Source organism: Rhinoderma darwinii, chromosome 3, assembly GCF_050947455.1.
Source record: "Rhinoderma darwinii isolate aRhiDar2 chromosome 3, aRhiDar2.hap1, whole genome shotgun sequence".
NCBI classification, from domain to species: domain Eukaryota; kingdom Metazoa; phylum Chordata; class Amphibia; order Anura; family Rhinodermatidae; genus Rhinoderma; species Rhinoderma darwinii.
This window is the reverse complement of record NC_134689.1, coordinates 17,547,119-17,564,044: the sequence shown is the minus strand read 5'-3', so window position 1 is coordinate 17,564,044 and position 16,926 is coordinate 17,547,119. Positions and strand designations below refer to the sequence as shown.

General features: G+C 42.7%; 1 protein-coding gene across 4 annotated transcripts in view; it reads right to left on the bottom strand.

Moving 5' to 3' along the window:
- Window positions 1-269: 269 nt before the first annotated feature.
- LOC142748788 (tetraspanin-11-like) overlaps window positions 270-16,926 on the bottom strand; it is a 131,317-nt gene continuing 114,660 nt past the window's right edge. For all 4 annotated transcript variants that reach the window (XM_075856051.1, XM_075856052.1, XM_075856054.1 and 1 more), the window contains 4 exons: window positions 16,099-16,203; window positions 5,382-5,543; window positions 4,332-4,418; window positions 270-2,355 (listed from right to left, as the gene is read on the bottom strand). In XM_075856051.1, coding sequence (XP_075712166.1) covers window positions 2,278-2,355; window positions 4,332-4,418; window positions 5,382-5,543; window positions 16,099-16,203 — 432 coding nt within the window. In that variant the 3' untranslated portion in view covers window positions 270-2,277. The remainder of the gene's footprint in view (window positions 2,356-4,331; window positions 4,419-5,381; window positions 5,544-16,098; window positions 16,204-16,926) is intronic.

Below are 16,926 nucleotides of genomic sequence, written 5' to 3'. Positions count from 1 at the left end.
GTATCCTGTATACAGAGCAGCTGTATCATTTGCTGAATCCTGTATCCGTCAGGTCAGCAGGACTGACGGTTTCAGTGTCAACGGGTCCTGCGTGGATCGAGCTGTTACCGATCACATCTAAGTGCATAACTTAGATGTCATGGATAACAGGTGGATCCTGGGTGTCAGAGACATGCAGGACCCGCTGTCACTGGAACCGAACCGTCAGTCCCGCTGACCTGACGGATTCAGGTCTCAGCGCTAGATACAGCTGCTCTGTATACAGGATACAAAGCAGCCGTATCTCAAAAAGTAAAAATAATTTTGAATAAAGAAGTATTTAGAAAGTTGCACCAAACACACAGATACGCATATATTAAACGTACCCATAGGCTCCTTTTATACCCACAGAGGCTATAATGGTGTTGTTTTGACCTCCGTGGGGGGTATACTTTGGCTGGATAGAATAGCCTAGTAGACTACATTATTATATCCAAAGGCATCCAGCAAAAGAATGTATACTGCACAGCATTAATTTTTCTTAGCATGAGAGTCTATGGGTGACGGATGCCATTGTATGGCATATGTCACAGGCATCTGTTTAACAGATACATCATGAGCTGTCCAATAGCTTTTAATGACGTATCTAATAAACGGATACCATAATAACCTATAGGTGACGGATGCATAACAGTGGCATCTGTCACCCATACACTATAATAGTAGCTGTTTTATGTATATGTCATCAGAGTTCATAACATTTACGCTAAACGAATACCATTACAGTCTTTGGGTGATGGATGGCACTGTTAGGAGCTTTTCTCGGCATAAAAGTCAAACAGGGAATATAAAATGCACACACCTGAATAGCAAATCTGTGCCATTCCGCAGGCTGCAATGAAGACCGAGCAAGGCTAAGCCATACCTCCCAACCATCCTGGATTCAGCGGGACAGTCCCGGATTCCAGGCCGCATCCCGCTGTCCCAGGTGGCCGGGGGTATGTACAGCTGTCAACTTTATCTGCGTCCTCAGGACGCAGATGCAGTTGAACCCAATGCTGAAGCAGGGAACCATAAGCCCCCTGCTTCAGAATTAGTTCAGAGCAGAGGGAGCTCCTCCGCTCGCCGAGTACTCCCCGGGTACAACGCTACTTTAAGCACTGTACTCGGTGCAGCCCTTGACGTCACTGTCCATATATGGACAGTGACATCAGTGGCTACTCCTTGAGCGGAATCCCCGTTGCCGATAATTTGGCAGGGGATTACACTCCTAGAGGAAACCCCTGTGGTCACTGTCCATATATGGACATTGATGTCAGGGGCTCCACCTGGAGCGAAATTCCCAGCCAGACTCGGCAACGGGGATTCCGCTGAAGGAGTAGCCACTGACGTTACTGTCCATATATGGACAGTGACATCAGGGCTTCTCTCTAGGAGTGAAATCCCCGGACTATGCTCTGGCTGGGGATTCCACGCCTCGAGGTAGTCCCAATGGCGCTATCTACAGGTGGGTGATGCTATCTTTAAGGGGGGTGTGGCACTATCTACATGGACACTGTGGCACTATATAGGGGCATTATCTACAGGGGACACTGTGGTTCTAGCTACATGGGCACTACCTACATGGGCACTGTGTCACTATCTACAAGAGCACTGGCACTAGGGGCAGCTAAGGGGGCATTATACTGTATAAGGGCAGCTAGGGAGGCATTACACTGTATGGGGCAGCCTTGGGGGCATTAAGCTGTATGGGGGCAGCTATGGGGCATTATACGGTGTGTGGGGGCAGCTATGGGGGAATTATACTGTATGGGGGAATCTGTGTGCGCATTATACTGTATTGGGGGATTATACTGTATGGGGCAGCTATGGGGGCATTATGCTGCATGGGAAGATCTATGGAGAATTAGGCTGTATGGGGGAATTTGTTTGGGCATTATACTGCGTGGGAGAATCTGTGTGGGCATTATACTATATGGTGGCAACTATGGGGGCATTATACTGTATGGTGGCAGCTGGAGGGCATTATACTGTATGGGAGGCACTATGGGAGCATGATACTGTGTGTGGGCGGGGATTGGGTGGGATTAGAGGCGTGGCTTAAAAGAAAAACATTTGCCGCAACACGCTGTACTGCTGATGTGGTTTTTCTCACAGGGATTGCCTGGTGCCATTGTAACAAACTCTCAGCTGTGAGAATCATCAATTTTTTTTTTGTTTCTTTTAATCTTGTTTTGTGCATGTTTTTCCTGAATTGATGAGCTGCGTTGATCCCAGAAACCACTGTACAGCAGGTGCTTACATAGCGTTGTAGGCCTCCTTTTCTTCCTTATAGAGGATATGCAGGAAACAGGCGCTCAGCATCACTCCGGACAGCTGATAAACAAGGAAAGTATAACAGGCGGTCACCAGCGTGTCGATATAACGTCAATAGGTCTGTCAGATTTTTCCAAAAAACGGTTAAAAACAAAAATGACACCCTATCCATAAGCCATCAATATTGACTCATGGAAAACTCCTTTAAACCCGTGAATTACTTAATTGGAGAATGTACAAACTTTGGTTAAATGTAAACTGTATATGCCATAAACGTCTAAGATGTGAATACCCAATTAATACACTCCTATGGTCTAAAGCAGGGGCATTACAGTTTATATGAGAAAAGCAGCCAAGGGGCAATCAAATTCCCTGCAGCTGCCAACTGAAATATACTATATACAGTCAATGGTGAGGGGAGAGGTGCTGTTGTGAGTAATTTAGGCCACACGAGTAGGTTGTTATATACTCAATTCTCAAATATACATTAGAAGGTTCTGGAACACTCCGGTTGTAGTATTACAATTTGTCCAGCAGATGGCGATATTGTCATTCAATTCTTTAAATTATGTGCAATTTTATTCATCATCTGCTAATATTATCATTTCTGATGTAGAATCAGTTGAGATACAGAAAGATCAAGGGGCACTTATTGTACCTACAATTAAATGTATTGTTTAAAAAAGGGTCAATTTGTGACATGAAGAGAAGCCTGGTTGCTAAAATAAAAAGAATGACCTAATATTTGGATGGCATGAGAGAGGGTATCATGCCAGCGCTCTGAGGGTAAAGTGGAAATAGAACATTCTCTGCCTTTAAAGTGAGAGTGATGAAGATTTGGTTAAAATGTCAGGGGTGTATGCAGTCCTATGTAACTTAGTCGGTTTTTAACCCCAACATAGCGCTGATTATTTTCTTATTATATTTTTATAGCAATTAGAGCTCTGTTTTTCTACTACAGAGCTCCAACTCCTCTGTATGGACATACAGTTAAATAATAAACTTCTGGCTACCTTAAGTCACCACTAGGGGGAGTTTGGAGCCCACTGCATACTGATCTATTATTTAATTCAATGTATAAACAGTATGCAGTAAACTCCTAAACTCCCCCTAGTGGTAGCTGCAGACAGACATAACTTTGTCACTGAAGCTTCTGGGCCCCAATGCAAAAGTCTGTAACAGGGCCCCCACCTACCATGTGGAATTTATAATATGTGTTTTTATTTGACAAAGGGACCTATTGGCCCTTTAACGACTGCGGCCACGGACTGCCGCTGCTTCACATCGTCGGACGACCGCGACCGCAGTCTCCTGGTTGCCTGCCAGCGTCTCCCGCCTCGGAGACGCCAGTTCGCGTGGCCTTCCCATCCTGGACTGTGTATTAAGGTGCGCGCCTGCGCTTGTCCCCGGTCTTAAAGGGCCAGCTCGCGCACTTACTAAAGTTACCCTAACCTATCCCCAGATCATTCTGGACCATAAAAAGGACTCCACCCTTCCTCTCCATGCCTGAGTGTCATTGTTGTTGGCTACGCATGTACGTATTGCAAATGGTGCCTTAGTTGTATCCTGCTCTCAGTGTTCCCATATTCTGTATCCTGTATCCCGTGCTGTGTTTGTTCCCGAGCTTCATCTAGTGCTCTAGAGTCGTGTTGTGCCATCTGCCACGCCTGCTGTCATACATCACGTCTGGTGTCATCTGCCACTCCTAGTATAATCCGCCACGTCTGGCGCCACCTGCCACGTCAAGCTCCATCTGTGCCAAAGCCTCAGCTACTGTCTGCACTCCTACAGGTAACCTTGTGCTAAGGACTTTGCATTTCTTTCATGACGACTCTTAATCATGTAATAATTTTTGGTCCCCACATAATCCCTTTAAAGTGTCATGGAGCCAGTCAGGTGATACCTCTCGACCAATCAGCTACAAGGCATACAGTGTTTTACATACAAGTATAATCTATGCCCAAATCTTCCCCCGACTGATCGCTAGAACTAAGCGGCAGCCATATAAATAAATCATTATAACTAAAGTGTCCTACCTGAAAGCAGGCAATGCCTATAGAGACGGCTCCGATGAGAAGGAGGTGCTCCCGTATAAATGTCTCCAGTACAGTAATACATCCGCCCTGCAATGAGAAGCGGCAATATCAGACTAATATGTGCAATTCTGAGGGTGAACGGGTGAACGCTATCTCTGATGGGCACAGTTATCTGCCACAAGGTCACATAGTAGAATGCATTGAGGTGCCACACTCTTTTAAGCGATACTCCGTGCAAAAAGTTGATTTTTTAATTCCCACTGTACCCCCAAAGTCTTACCTACATGGCCCTCACTAAGGTTCTGAGACGTTGTCATGACCTACCGGAAACCTGTATAGGAAATAACTCACTGGGACTTCAGGTCCTTTCTTGTGGTGCAGGCCCCTGGGCAAAAAATTTGGTGGAGGCCCCATCCCACTTCTAGGACCCAGACCTCACCTTACCCCCTTTTGCAACCACATATTGAAACTCTCCAATGACCTAGTGGCCTCCACCACCCATCCTCCATGACCAGGCCAGGTCTTCAGAGCCAAGCCAGATCTTCTCTGCGTAGGTGGGTATGATAAAGTCGATGCATGGCACCAGCCTGAGTGGAAAGAGGTCGTCTGTTAGGCTAAAACTAGTCTCCAGACTACGTTGTGAATGGCAGGTCAAGGCTCCCTTGCACCCGACCAGACAGCCGGTTCTCCGGTTTTAATTTGAATGACTATTGGAAAAATTGGCTGTAGGCGCGCAAGATTGTGAAGATCCCAGGACACGTGCCCCTTATGCCCTCCCTATACTCTGGCCTTACTTAGTCATTTCCCTACAGGATCTTGGGTCAGAAGCAGGTGGCGGGAGCCTCATCCAAGCTCTCATTCAGGGATCTTTATTTGGGGGAGCCATGGTTAGACACCAGCCCCCCATTTTTTAGTCACCACAGCTGTGGCATGACTCCTATGTATTGCTTCTACCCTCACCCACTGCACCTTACGAGCAATACGTAATTTCCAGACAACAAAATAATTCTCAGTACAATAACGGTCAAGAAACCGCGTGTTATCTCTTACCTCTACTTTATATATATTTGAGGGATGGTCCCGTTCGCCACAAGTTAAAATCATCGTTTTGCAGCAGCTGTCAGGCACCTTTCTACGACCACTAGAAGCTGCTGTATTGATGTATATACTGTAACTCCAGTCTTCATAACTTGTGCTGCCACAACAGCCAAACTGCGATATACAGACGAGAAGCCCAATGATAATTCAATACACTACTGTATGACTTTGTACAATAATCATGTTGCAATCTGGAAACAATCAACAGGCTGCTGTTGATGGATCTGTTATTCTTCTTATGTGTCTCTATTTAGTACATTGAATATACTGAGACGTTTTGCAGCGCTACTGATTGATTTCAACTATTGAGCTACAGCTGCTGTCCAAATGAATGCATTGAGTTGCATTTTGTGGACGGCAGCTGTCACGCAATAGTTAAAGGGGTTGTCCCAAGTTGACTCAAATTTTTTTTTTTTAAACATTCTAAGCAGGAAATGAAAAATTTAAAAAATTAATTTCCTAAGTGCCTTTTTTTTACACTTGATAACTCAGCAAGTGCTGGTTATCTTTTCTAAAAAGGGGCGTGAGCGGCCCGATATCAATCAAGCCGCTCCGCTCTGCAGTGCGCGCGCTCCCGATGTTGCTAGATACTGTAGTTCTAGCAACATCGGGAGAATGTTCGTCTCAAGCGGGCATGATAAGCCCGATTGAGACGAACTTACCGTGTAGTGTAGTGTAGTGTAGTGTAGTGTAGTGTAGGTACACTACACTACACTACATTCACCCCGTTTCGGCAAGCCACTTTTCCCTCCCCACCCTGTCACTACATGTAATGTTTGTACCCGCCGCATCGGTGCTGCATCAGCACCCGGCGAACAACTAAAAATATATAAAAAAAAGAAACTCGCCTAAGGCCTCATTCACACGGCAGGGTTTCCCGGCCGGGTGCCGGCCGTTCATAAATCGGCCGGCACCCGGCTGCATTAGGAATAATAGACCCCTAATGGGGCTATTCACACGACCGATTTTTTGACGGCCGGGAAATAGGACATGCTCTATCTTTGCCCGGGTACCCGGCCGCCCGGCTCCCATAGAAGTCTATGGGGCCGGGTATTACACGGCCATCACCGGAATGTGTTCCGAGTGATGGCCGGGTTTTCCGGAGCTTGCACTCTATCTCCTCCTCCTCACAGCGCAGAGTGCATGTGAGGAGGAGGAGTTGATGCCATTTGGACGAATGGCATCGCTGTACACTGTGTGGCAGGGGCGGGGTGTACAGCAGGTGGAAGGGAGCGCTGCGCTGGCTCCCGTCCCCTGCTTGTTTTCCTGGCCCGGCGACACCTTCGATGGCGCCGCTAGTAGCAGCAGCTGCTGCGGCTGCTACTACTGTAGCGACGCCACTATAGCATAGCGGGGGGGTATCTCCCCGCTCTGCTATGTGCTAGCCGCGGAATCCCCGTGTTTTCGGGGATTCCTCTCCTGGACAGAGCGCTTGATGTCTCTGTCCATATCTGGGCAGTGACATCAGGGGAAACTCCTGAAGCGGAATCCCCGAACACATGGGGATTCCCCTTCAAGAGTTGCCGCTGATGTCACTGTCTGGATCTGCCCGGCCCGGCACGGATGCAAAACTTAATGCAAGCCGGCCGGGCAGAATGGCCGATTTTACCGGCCGGCACTCAGGCTCGGGAACGACCCGTTCGTGTGAATCCCGCCTAAGACGTTCTAACGGCGCTCTGAACGGTCCCGTCACTTGCCATCATCCTTCTTCTTGGCGCCGCTCGCATTCATAGTAACAATGCGTTGTGGCGCTGACGACGTAATCATATCAGGCCCACGTGATTACGTCATCTGCGCCCACCGCTCTGTTATTGTGAATGGGAGAAAAGTGACGGGACCGTTCAGCTCTTCGTGGGAACGTCTTAGGTGAGTTTATTTTTGTATGTATGTTGTCATGTATGTGTATATGTGCATGTATGTATGTATGTTTTCTTGTATGTATGTTGTCATGTTTGTATGTGTATATGTGCATGTATGTGTATATGTGCATGTATGTTTGCATGTATGTATGTTTGCATGTATGTATGTTTGCTTGTATGTATGTTTGCTTGTATGTATGTTGTCATGTTTGTATGTGTATATGTGCATGTATGTGTATATGTGCATGTATGTTTACATGTATGTATGTATGTTTGTTTGCTTGTATGTATGTTTGCATGTATGTTTGCATGTATGTTTGCATGTATGTATGTATGTTTGCATGCATGTATGTTTGTTTTCATGTATGTATGTTGTCATGTTTGCATGTATTTATGTTTTCATGTATGTATGTTTTCATGTATGTATGTTTTCAAGTATGTATGTTTTCATGTATGTATGTTTTCATGTATGTATGTTTGCATGTATGTTTTCTTGTATGTATGTTTTCTTGTATGTATGTTGTCATGTTTGTATGTGTATATGTGCATGTGTGTATATGTGCATGTATGTTTGCATGTATGTATGTTTGCTTGTATGTATGTTTGCTTGTATGTATGTTTGCTTGTATGTATGTAGTCATGTTTGTATGTGTATGTGTATGTATGTGTATATGTGCATGTATGTTTGCATGTATGTATGTTTTCATGTATGTAGGCATGTATGTTTGCATTTATGTATGTTTGTATGTATGTTTGCTTGTATGTATGTTTTCTTGTATGTATGTTGTCATGTTTGTATGTGTATATGTGCATGTATGTTTGTATGTATGTTTGCATGTATGTATGTTTTCATGTATGTATGTATGTATGTTTGTTTGCTTGTATGTATGTATGTATGTTGTCATGTTTTTATGTGTATATGTGTATGTATGTTTGCATGTATGTATGTATGTATGTATGTTTGTTTGTATAAATGTCTGTATGGCCATGTATGATACTGTCTGCTGGCGCCCTGTATCTAAGCCAACTTTGCCGCAGGCTTCTATACATGGTATAACAGTCAGTATCACACATGAAAGTGAAACTAAGCCTACGACATGTTTTATTTCATTTTTTTTTTATATTTTTGATTTTTTACAGGTTTGGTGTTTGGACTACATCGGTTTCGAGGACTACGTAGATGACGCTTTTTTTTTCATCAATAAAATGGTTAATGAGGGTTGTGTTGGGGTTGCTTTATTTCAATAAAATATTTTATCTATATCTTTGTGTTTTATTTTCAAGTTTTATTACTATCACTTTAGTAATGGCCGCTGTCTGAGTGACAAGGTCCATTACTAAGGGGAGGCTTAGTGTTAGCCGGTGCAGAGGCTAACACTAACCACCATTATTACCCCGGTACCCACCACCACCAGGGGTGCCGGGAAGAGCTGGGTATGATCCAGTACCCGACCATCTGTTGTGATGGTCGGGCTCTGGGGCGGCCGCAGGCTGGTATTATGAGGCTGGGAAGGGCCAAAAACAGTGGACCTTCCCACCCTTGTAATGCTAGGCTGCTGCTGCTGTGTTGTATCTGGCTGGTTATAAAAATGGGGGGGGACCCCACGTCATTTTTTTTTATTATTTATTTATTATTTTTATTAAAAAGACATGGGGTTCCACCCAATTTATCATAACCAGCCACATACAACACAGTGTTATTAGCCTGGGAATGTACTAAACCAGTGGCCCCTCCCACCCGTGTAATGCCAGACTGCTGCGGCCTTGTATATGGCTGGTTATTAAAAATGTGGGGGACCCAACGTCTATTGTTACATTTAAAAAAAAACGACGTGGGGGTCCCCCACATTTTTATAACCAGCCCGATACAACACAGCAGCCTAGCATTACAAGGGTGGGAAGGTCCACTGATTTTGGCCCTTCCCAGCCTCATAATACCAGCCTACGGCCGCCCCAGTACCCGACCATCACAACAGATGGTCGGGTACTGGATCGTACCAAGCTCTTCCCGGCACCCCTGGTGGTGGTGGGTACCGGGGTAATAATGGGTGGTTAGTGCTAGCCTCTGCACCGGCTAACACTAAGTACCGCCTTTATAATGGACGCTGTCAATCAGCCAACTGCCATTATCTAGGCACTAATAAAGTTTTAAAAAAAAACACAAAGACAATTTTTTTTTATTGAAATAAGAAATCCCCAACAAAACCCTCGTTAACCATTTTATTAAAATTTTCAAAAAACGTAGATCTACGCAGTAGTCCAACGAATCGAAGACGTAGTCCAATTGGTACATCAAAATCTGCAACAACATAAAAAAAAAGTTAGCAATGTGAACAATACCGATACTTATACTCACCTACACACACACAAACATATACACAAACACATATAAACACACACCCATATATTACACAAACACACACATACACACAAACATATACACAAACACACACATACACATGTACACAAACACCCATATATACACAAACACACAAACACACACACATATACACAAACACATACACACAAACACACACATATACACAAACACCCATATATACACAAACACACACATATACAAAAACACACAAACATATACACATGCACAAACACACACGCATAAACTCCAAAAAACACACATATACACACAAACCTATACACAAACACATGTACACAAACACACAAATATAACATATACACACAAACATATACACATATGCACAAACACACCCATATATATACACACACACACACACAAACATATACACAAACACACACAAACACACATACACAAACACACACACACAAACATATACACAAACACACCCATATATACACAAACACGCCCATATATACACAAACACACACATATATACACAAACACACACGTATACAAAAACACACAAACCTATACACATATGCACAAACACACCCATATACACACACACACACACACACACACACACACACACACACATATACACACAAACATATACACACAAACATATGTACACAAACACACCCATATATACACAAACCCACACATATACAAAAACAAACACACACAAACATACACACACACAAACATACACACACACACATATACACAAACACATGTACACAAACACACCCAAATATACACAAACACACATACACAAACACACACACACAAACATATACACAAACACACCCATATATACACAAACACGCCCATATATACACAAACACGCCCATATATACACAAACACACACGTATACAAAAACACACAAACCTATACACATATGCACAAACACACCCATATATACACACACACACATATACACACAAACATATACACACAAACATATGTACACAAACACACCCATATATACACAAACCCACACATATACAAAAACACACACACACAAACATACACACACACATATACACACACACACATATACACAAACACATGTACACAAACACACCCAAATATACACAAACACACATACACAAACACACACACAAACACACCCATATAAACACAAACACGCCCATATATACACAAACACACCCATATATACACAAACACACCCATATATATACACAAACACACCCATATATACACAAACACGCACAAACATACTCACAAACCTATACACATATGCACAAACACACCCATATATACACAAACACACACATATACACACATACACACAAACATATGTACACAAACACACCCATATATACACAAACACAAACCCACACATACAAAAACACACACACGCACACAAACATATACACACAAACATATACACAAACACACCCATATATACACACACACACACACACACACACATATACACAAAAATATACACAAACACACAAATACACCCATATATACACTCACACATAAACACACACACACACACAAACACATATACACACCCATATATACACACACACACACACACACATATACACACTTACCTTTAGCGGAGCGCAGACTTCTCCTTGCGACGGGTGCCTTCCACTGCATCTTCTGCGCATGCGCCGAGATGCGCGTTCACGAGCAAATGACATCCTCTGCTCATGGCGCAGAGGATGTCATTACGCATGCGCGGCCACCGCTAAAGGTAAATAGCGGTGGCCGGGAACCTAGGCAACGAGCAGGATACAAAGAGGGACCGACCGCAACTTCAATCAACGATATCATGAAAACGACATCGCTGGACGACGGACAGGTAATTAGAATTCTTCTTATTTTTACATGGGGGAGCTTTATAGCTCCATTTATCAACTTGGGACAACCCCTTTAAAATCAATCAAAAGGGCTACAAAAAGTCTCAGTGTAGCCCTAGCCAAAGAGCAGGGGTTCAGATTGGCTTATTAGCATAGTAATATACCCTTCAACCTGACTTATCCCAGAATAACTAATGAAAGAGAACCTTTCTGAAAACAGACCTGCTTGTTGATGGTTTCCAGGTAATAAAAATGAACTAAAAATAAGAGAAAATAGAAAAAATATATATATAATTTTTTTATTTTATTAAGATGATATATTTTAGAATTGACTGTATATCCAGTAATAATAAAACCTGGAGCTTCACTTTAACGTTAGTTGTGTAAATAGTGTAGGTAATGTACATATAGGCAGGATATTTTTATATAAGTTGTCACAGTACAGTCATATCGAAAATCGATCACTATGAATTTGGAAAGTGTTATTCTCATCTGGTGAAATGTCTTTGTATTAGTAAGCCTCGTCTTAGGTTCTTTGCCTTATAAACTATATACTTAGGCAGCATTTGCTGTATTTTTATGATATTGATTTGCCCTTTATGACTGACCTTCCTTTTTGCGCTCGTCTATAGGATGTATTTGTAGCTAGAGCTTATTCTGAAGATGAGAAGTCGAAATAACCACTCTCGCTCTGGAGGACCTGTCCTGTATTACACAGATAACCTATTGATGTGAATGGGCACTGTGTAATACTTGATTTCCCCTATGGTGGCGCTGCAGAGAAACAGAACACTTAATGCCTACACATAACTGCTGATCGATGACGGTCCCAGCAGAGGGACACTGTGTGATCAGCTTATTTTCAAGGGACCCTTCTAACAAGTAGGGGGTCCTCCAAAGCGGAGTGCCCCTTTAAGATTTGAGCTACACATGCGTTTTCTTGATCTAGTACCATACCAAAACTATTTTTTTTCGATCAATCAGACATCATTATACAGTATATTATAATCTATAGCGGATGTGAAATAGCTCTTGAATTTTGAACAGCAAACTTCTGATACATCACATTCAGATTTGTGCCATTGATATGATCAGTCAGTGGCGGATTATCATTAGGGCGTTTCGGGCGGTCGCCCGGGGCCCAAGACTGCCAGGGGGCCCAAGGAGCCTATGACCGCCCGAACCCCCTCATGCCCAGTGGCGTCGCTAGCACCGGAGGGAGCCCCGGTGCCAGGACCGCACCTGTCAGGCGAGGGGAGCTTTGCTTCTACTTAGCAGCCGTGGTCTGTGCTGCTTTAGAAGCTCCCCCTCCAGCCCCCCTTCCCTGCTCTAAACATCTCTGCTGCTAGCTGTCGGGACATGGGGGAGGGGAGACTGTCGGCGGGCTCTGTGCTGTGAGCAGGAGAAGAGCTGCAGTGAAGACATAAAAGGTAAGTGCATGTGTGTTTAATATCCATATTCATGTGTGTTTAATATCCATATTAATGTATGTTTAATGTCCATATTCATGTGTGTTTAATGTCCATATTCATGTATGTTTAATGTCCATATTCATGTATGTTTAATGTCCATATTCATGTATGTTTAATGTCCATATTCATGTATGTTTAATGTCCATATTCATGTGTTTACAAGGTGTACTTTGTGTATAATGTGCATACTCGTGTATAATGTGCCTACTTAGTGTATAATGTGCATACTCGTGTGTACTTTGTGTACTATGCATACTTTGTGTATAATGTGCCTACTTTGTGTACTTTGTGCATAATGTGTGTACTTTGTGTACTGTGCGTACTTTGTGCATAATGTGCGTACTTTGTACTGTGCGTACTTTGTGCATAATGTGCGTACTTTGTGCGTACTTTGTGCATAATGTGCGTACTTTGTGCGTACTTTGTGCATAATGTGCGTACTTTGTGCATAATGTGCGTACTTTGTGCATAATGTGCCTACTTTGTGCATAATGTGCGTACTTTGTGCATAATGTGCCTACTTTGTGCATAATGTGCCTACTTTGTGCATAATGTGCCTACTTTGTGCATAATGTGCCTACTTTGTGCATAATGTGCCTACTTTGTGCATAATGTGCGTACTTTGTGCATAATGTGGTACTTTGTGTACTGTGCATACTTTGTGCATAATGTGCATACTTTGTGCATAATGTGCGTACTTTGTGCATAATGTGCGTACTTTGTGCATAATGTGCCTACTTTGTGCATAATGTGCGTACTTTGTGTACTTTGTGCATAATGTGGGTACTTTGTGCATAATGTGCGTACTTTGTGTACTTTGTGCATAATGTGTGTACTTTGTGCATAATGTGTGTACTTTGTGCATAATGTGGTACTTTGTGTTCTGTGCATACTTTGTGCATAATGTGCGTACTTTGTGTACTTTGTGCATAATGTGCGTACTTTGTGCATAATGTGCCTACTTTGTGCATAATGTGCGTACTTTGTGTACTTTGTGCATAATGTGCCTACTTTGTGCATAATGTGCCTACTTTGTGTACTTTGTGCATAATGTGGTACTTTGTGTACTGTGCGTACTTTGTGCATAATGTGCATAATGTGCGTACTTTGTGCATAATGTGCCTACTTTGTGCATAATGTGCCTACTTTGTGCATAATGTGCCTACTTTGTGCATAATGTGCCTACTTTGTGCATAATGTGCCTACTTTGTGCATAATGTGCGTACTTTGTGCATAATGTGGTACTTTGTGTACTGTGCATACTTTGTGCATAATGTGCATACTTTGTGCATAATGTGCGTACTTTGTGCATAATGTGCGTACTTTGTGCATAATGTGCCTACTTTGTGCATAATGTGCGTACTTTGTGTACTTTGTGCATAATGTGGGTACTTTGTGCATAATGTGCGTACTTTGTGTACTTTGTGCATAATGTGTGTACTTTGTGCATAATGTGTGTACTTTGTGCATAATGTGGTACTTTGTGTTCTGTGCATACTTTGTGCATAATGTGCGTACTTTGTGTACTTTGTGCATAATGTGCGTACTTTGTGCATAATGTGCCTACTTTGTGCATAATGTGCGTACTTTGTGTACTTTGTGCATAATGTGCCTACTTTGTGCATAATGTGCCTACTTTGTGTACTTTGTGCATAATGTGGTACTTTGTGTACTGTGCGTACTTTGTGCATAATGTGCATAATGTGCGTACTTTGTGCATAATGTGCCTACTTTGTGTACTGTGTGTACTTTGTGCATAATGTGCGTACTTTGTGCATAATGTGCGTACTGTGTGTACTTTGTGCATAATGTGCCTACTTTGTGTACTAGTGTTTAGGTAGTGTTAGCAATAGTTACGGCGCGGCAGGGTGGTGGTGGAGAAGGGGGGCCCAAGTTTGGGTAACAGCCCAGGGCCCATGGTCTTCTTAATCCGCCACTGTGATCAGTGACTGGATTTCTGCATTGATGCATCCGCCTGTGGCTCTCCAGCTGTTGTAGAACTACAACTCTCACCATGCCCAGACGAGATCCCTATTCAACTAGAAGACTATAATTCATCTCAGCAGAAATTCAAGCTGCTGCTCTGTCCTACCCCCATCAAAACAACCATCACCGCTGTCAGGGGTCCAGGCAAATAAGGGGCAAAAACCCTCCTGTGGACTGCCACCCAGCCACTATCCAACATCGGCCGCATGGGTGTCATGGAGTTTTACTTATAAACTGAAAGGGACCCATGCATTGGGCAATGGGGTGCAAATCTGGTTCCCAACATGGTGCCCTTCATTTCATGTATAGTGTTAGGGCATGTTCGCACGGTGCTGAACAAAAACCACACGTAAACGCGTCAAATACACTAGCGTTTCTTGTGAAGCGCTTTTTAAAATACAGGCGTTTTTCACGTGTTTTTTGACGCGTTTTGTTTGCACTTTTTGTGTCTTTTTTGGCGCGCAATTAGGACTCTCATTGACTATCGGAACATTTTGTGCGTTTTTGGCATGTTTTTCGCGTCAAAGAATTGACCTGACGCTTTTTTACAAAACGCGTTTTTTAAATACACTTGCATGCGCTTTCCCATTGATTTGTATGGGAAGCTTCATCGAGCGTTTTTATTTTACGCGTATTTCGGCGCGTAAAATGCACCAAATCACACATCAAACGTGTGAACAGGGCCTTAGTATACACGTACCAATTACTACCCTGCTCGATATATTCCCCTTTGGCCCACTAAATATATGATGTGAGCCTGAGAGGATACATGAAAATCATATTATTCCCCTTAATTTCAAAATTAATTTAGCTGAAGGTTTAAGGACATAATAGGCAATTCAAGGGCCCTGACCATTGGCTTGCATAAGGCCTAGATAGTTCTGATGGTGGCTTTGTCCCCCATGCTTTATACTACAGCTTTGCTTGTCCAGATTGTTTGCTGTTTATAAGTACAAGCTCCCCAGAAAGTCAATGCATGATGAACTGGCAAATGTACTGGCAGAATGATTATAAACTACAACCAGCCAGCGCTATAGACAGGGTGTAACAAGGCTTAAAAAACTAAAACAACAGTAAAATATGTTCAGCATTTAAATAAATCTGCACAAAAGAAACATAAAGCAACTTACATCCTGCTGAAGGTGATCAATGGCATAAGTGATGTATTTCATCTCCGGCTGCCCATAATTATGTACAATGGTTTCATTAAGACTTTCTTTAAGTTCTTCACTTATCTATTCGTAGAAAAAAAATCTAATAATATATTTAAAAAAAAACATTATGCTCCAGTCTACACAGCAAAGCACAAGTTGTTTATTGCTTGATCCTTTATGTCGCTACACCTGCTGCTGTGTCGGGAGATCACGTCACACAGTCATCAAACATTATATACACACAGATACAGGTGTGTGTTTGCATCTGTGTAAATAAAGTTTTACCATGTTGAATGTTGTGTGCAGTGCGATACAACACTTCAGTACAAAATATACACACAGGAGCACAAACAGTCGAGAGTGAAGGGACATACGTATAGGACGTATACAATCGTTTAGGTGTCTACCTTGGATATTAGGCTACTAAAATATTTTCTTAAAGGAATATTACCGCTTTAGCAAATAAACGTTATTCTTTATAAGATGAATATGTACACAATTTTCCAATATACTTTCTGTATCAATTTCTCATGGTTTTCAAGATCTCTGCTTGTTGTCATTTAATTGGAGCCTTTATTGTTAAGTGGATAGAATTTTGTCCATGGTCATGTGATAATCACACAGGTGCTCTGCTCATTACAAGACACAGCTCTGAAAACTGTACTGTAAGTGTAGCGACCTCTGCACCTGTGCGGTGTTGCAAATATTCAAGTGAATGGGACTGGACTGCAATACCAAACACGGCCCATGGACAAGAGGGGTGCTGTTTCTGACAAAAAAAAACACACTTTTTTTGTAATCAGC